Source organism: Epargyreus clarus, unplaced genomic scaffold (assembly GCF_041222505.1).
Source record: "Epargyreus clarus isolate Ecla_fem2 unplaced genomic scaffold, WU_Ecla_fem_2.2 ptg000015l, whole genome shotgun sequence".
NCBI lineage: Eukaryota > Metazoa > Arthropoda > Insecta > Lepidoptera > Hesperiidae > Epargyreus > Epargyreus clarus.
In genome coordinates this window covers 17187501-17192591 of record NW_027332223.1, presented here as the reverse complement: position 1 = coordinate 17192591, position 5091 = coordinate 17187501, and the positions used below count along the sequence as shown (strand labels likewise).

Genomic DNA, 5091 nt, shown 5'->3' with positions numbered 1-5091 from the left:
AAAGCGTAACAACACACTATTATACACTATATAAAAATAACAATATCTATGTATATAATAAACAAAATACATATATATATAAATAAAATATGTAATACCTATATATAAATAAATAATATCTTATAGTATTAAAACACGGGTAGCAAAGCTTTTAAAACAAACAGTATCAAATCGCAGTTTGTTTTAATGCCAATCTATCCAACATATATAAACAAAATTATTATTTGAGAAACATAAAGCACAATCAGATGTGAATGAAAAATATATTTCTGGAATATACACATTATTAAAATAAAAAAAAAAAAAAAAAAAAAAAAACCTAACCTAACCTAACCTAACCTAACCTAACCTAACCTAACCTAACCTAACCTAACCTAACCTAACCTAACCTAACCGAAAAATTTTTTACATTCTCCGAACAAAATTTTATTTCATTTGATCCATCTTTGTATACATTTTGCAAACCCAGTCACTTTAAATTAATACAATGCTCGGACAAACAACCCCCGACCCCGACCCCAAAAACCAACAAAATACTAAAGATCCGACCATACCACACGACCAGGTATCCAGCCGGTCGAGCTTTGGGGAAATTCGGACTCGGTCTTCGATGTCACCGCCGGCGCCGCGTGGGACCTCCAGTCAGCCTGTAGGGCAATCTAAGGCTCGAGCGCAACCAACTCAGGTACCGCGAAAGGCGGCGGCGGGGGCATCGACGACAGACACTCCAGAGTCCCCGAAGAAATACATAAATAGGATGACAGAGGCAAAGGCATGTCTTATGAAAGCCAAACTTCATCTCGGAAATAGTCGTAATCTTAAGACAGAAATTAAAACCGGAGTTACGGAGGCTGTTGACAGACTCTATGCTCTCGTCAAGGAAGCTGAAGAAGACAGGAATGGAAAAGGTGTAAATAGTGAGAAAGGAAAAGAAGTAGAAGTAATGCCTCATCCCAGCGAAGTCATTCAGAAATTGGAAGAGCATGCTAAGTTGTTGCAGAGGAATAGCTTAGACATAGAAAGACTCACGACGGCACTGAAAAACGAGCAAGAGTCTCGTGACAATGGAATGACATACGCGAGTGTAGTAGCTGGCTCTTCGAATACTAAACCCGCGGAGACCGCATGCATGCATTCCATTGTCGTGGCCTCCAAAAATGATCAGGAGACAGGGGATCAGGTGTTTGAGAGATTAAGGAGGGTGGTCAATGCAAGGGAAGAGGGAACGAGGATCGACAGGATTCGAAAGGTTAGGGACCGGAAGATAATCATAGGATGTAGAAATGAGGAGGAAATGAGGAAAGTTAAGGAACGGATAGGAGCAAAGGAAAATAACCTTAGCGTCGAGGACATTAAGAGTAAGGATCCGCTGATTATCCTCTACGGCGTCCTTAACAGCAACACAGACGAGGACATACTGAAGGCCATCAGGGTGCAAAATAAACACCTCTTAAAGGAAGTGGCCGGGGACGACGACCGCATCGAAATTCGATACAGGCGCCGCGCGAGAAACCCCCTCACTTCGCACGTAGTGGCAAAGGTGTCGCCGAAAATTTGGCAAAGCCTAACGAACGCGGGAGCCGTTCACGTCGACATGCAGCGGATAAGGGTCGCCGACCAGTCCCCCCTGGTGCAATGCTCGCGTTGCCTAGGGTACGGACATGGGAAGCGTTTCTGCACCGAGGCAGTCGACGTGTGCAGTCATTGCGGCGGAGAGCATCTGAGGTCGGATTGCCCGGAAGAAATCCTGGTCGCACCCCCCAGCTGTATCAATTGTGCAAAGGCAAAAATGGGTAGAGGTGAGCACAACGCCTTTAGCAATGACTGCCCGGTGAGGCGCAAGTGGGACTCGCTTGCGAGATCCACTGTGGCGTATTGCTAAGGGCGTCCTTTGCAAAATAATACAAGCAAACCTCATGAGGAAACAACTTGCCACTGACGAATGCTTCATCGAAGCCGGGAGGCGAAAGGCTGCAGCTGTTCTCCTGCAGGAACCCTATGTGGGAGCTGTTGGGAAGCTTAAGACGTATCCGGGTACAAGAATCTACCAGAGCACTCAACAAGGAGAAGGGGTGGTGAAAGCCGCGATCGCAGTTCTCGATCCGTCGCTGGACGTAATTCAACACCCGGAACTCACCACGAACAACATCTCAGTGGTGGGACTCCGCACTAGTGCCTGGCAGGTTACTTTGGTCTCGATTTACTTCGAAGGCGACAAACCTCTAGACCCGTACCTGGAACATCTTCAAGCAATAGCCCGGAAGATTGGGCCGAGGAGACTTGTAGTGGGAGGAGACGCTAACGCCTGGAGCACCTGGTGGGGAAGCGTGAAGACCAAACCTCGGGGGATAGAGTTGTTATCAGCATTAAATGAGCTAGGACTCCATATATTAAACAACAACAACTCTATTCCAACATTCGACACCATTAGGGGAGACCGGCGATATACCAGTAATGTCGATATCACGGCCTGCTCGGAGGATATGCTCGCTCTGGTTCAAGACTGGGCTGTAGTAGAGAGCCTGACGAGCTCGGACCACAACAGCATCATATTCAACTTACAATTACATAAATCATCAGGAACTCACATCACACGCACTACACGGCTCTACAACACCAGAAAAGCAAATTGGGAACAGTTTCATTCGAAACTGAACCAATTAATGACAGAAAATCACCTTACACCAGCGGATGTAGAGCACATACACAACACACAAAACATAGAGACTGCAATACACACATACACACACGCATTAACACAGGCATGCACACACTCTATACCTATCAAGAAACACACACAAAAACTTACCTTGCCGTGGTGGTCCGAGGATCTCGCTAGGCTCAAGCAAGAGGTCAGAACCATGAGAAGACGTATCCGATGCGCCGCGCCGGTCCGGAGAGAGAGAGTTGTCCGGGAGTACCTGGAAAAGAAAACACAGTATGAAAATGAAGCTAATAGTGCAAGAATAAAGAGCTGGAAGGACTTTTGTGGGAAGCAAGATAGGGAGGGGGTTTGGGACGGAATATACAGGGTAATAGGAAGGACCAGGAGCAGGGAGGAAGATGTTCCGCTTCGGGTTGATGGGATCGAATTGAACGCAGAAGGTTCCGTAATGGCTCTAGCAGAGACCTTTTACCCGGAAGACCTCTCAGATAGCGACAATTCCGAACACCGCGACATAAGGAGGAGAGCAGAAATGGTGAATAAAGGGCAACAAGGTGGTCCTTGCGATCCACCCTTTACACGGATCGAGCTCGATGTTGCGGTGAAATCCTTCAACCCGAAAAAAGCACCTGGAGCCGATGGATTTACGGCTGATATCTGTCTGGAGGCCATAAAAGAAGACCCGGTTTACTTCTTGGCAGTGCTCAACAAGTGCCTAGAGCATGGACACTTTCCGGATCCATGGAAAGAAGCCACAGTGGTTGTCCTGCGAAAACCCGGGAAAGAATCCTACACCACCCCTAAGTCGTACAGGCCAATCGGACTCCTCCCGGTCCTTGGGAAGGTATTTGAGAAGATGCTGTTCGCCCGACTCAAGTTTCATTTAATACCTCGAATGAGCACCCGCCAGTTCGGATTCATGCCCCAGAGGAGCGCCGAGGACTCCCTCTATATTCTCATGCGACACATTAACGAAAAGCTCGAGGAGAAGAAGATCGTTACGTTAGTGTCGTTGGATATAGAGGGAGCCTTCGATAGCGCCTGGTGGCCGGCTATACGAGTCCGTCTGGCGGAGGAACAATGCCCCATAAACTTGAGGAGGGTAATAGACAGCTATCTCAGCGGCCGCAGAGTTAGAGTCCGATACTCAGGTGTAGAGTACGCCAAACAGACTGAAAAGGGGTGTGTGCAGGGTTCAATCGGAGGACCCATTTTGTGGAATTTATTGTTGGACCCTCTCCTCAAAGATCTAGAGCAGAGAAGGGATTACGTGCAGGCGTTTGCAGATGACATCGTTCTCGTGTTCGATGGTGGTACCGCGCACGAGATCGAGGAGCGCGCCAATGCCGCGCTCGAGCATGTCCGGGCCTGGGGTGTCCGGAACAAATTAAAGTTTGCGCCACACAAGACTGTTGCCATGGTCATTACGCGCAAACTGAAGTATGACACCCCACGCCTGGTCATGGGCGGGGTCGACATTGGCGTATCCCAGGAAATCAAACTGCTCGGTCTCACCATCGACAACAAGCTGACATTCAAGAGTCATACTGCAAAAGTTTGTAAAAAGGCCCTTAACTTCTACAAACAACTCTCGCGCGCGGCCAAGATACACTGGGGATTGAACTCCGAAATTGTCCGGATTATATATACGGCGGTGGTAGAGCCTACTGTAATGTACGCTGCGAGCGCGTGGGCACCCGCGACGGAAAGGATTGGGATACGGAAGGAACTGGATTGCGTGCAGCGCGGCTTTGTACAAAAGATCATCAAGGGCTACAAAACCATTTCCTTAAATTCGGCCCTATTACTCGCCGGACTGCTTCCTTTAGACATTCGTATAAGGGAGGCAGCCTCGCTGTACGAGATAAAGAAAGGGTACACCCGGCGAGTGGTAGGAGACCGAGATGTGGAGGTACCTATCCCTTACAAAGCCGCGCCGCACCCAGCGCAGTGGATTCCAATGAGCTTCGAGATCGTGGCGGATGAAGTAGCGCTCAAAGAAAATCTTAACGCAAGCCTAAACATCTTTACAGATGGAAGCAAGATCGAAGGTAAAGTAGGCGCAGCGCTATCCATCCGTCACGGTAACGAAGAAATATGCACACGTAAGCTGCGACTCGAGGATTGTTGCACCGTGTTTCAAGCGGAGTTGCTGGCGCTCGCAGAAGCTACACAGGAGGCTATTAAAAGGAAACATACGTCATGTAGCGTCTTTTGCGACTCTCGTTCCGCTCTAGAAATCGTTACTAACATCTCATCCCTCCATCCTTTAGCTATATCAATTAAAAATAACATAGCCCACATACAAAGCCAAGGCAAAAAACTTAATTTGTATTGGATAAAGGCGCATATAGGATTGGAGGGAAACGAAAGAGCGGACGAGTTAGCAAAGGACGCCGCACTTCAACTCAAAGTTAAAGCGAAGT

At 47.9% G+C, this 5091-nt stretch overlaps 1 protein-coding gene across 1 annotated transcript in view; it reads left to right on the top strand.

Moving 5' to 3' along the window:
* Nucleotides 1-4082: 4082 nt before the first annotated feature.
* The window catches only part of LOC140747892 (uncharacterized), a 1464-nt gene continuing 455 nt past the window's right edge, over nucleotides 4083-5091 (top strand). The window contains exon 1 of the mRNA XM_073080509.1: nucleotides 4083-5091. This exon is cut by the window's right edge and continues 455 nt beyond it. Coding sequence (XP_072936610.1) covers nucleotides 4083-5091 — 1009 coding nt within the window.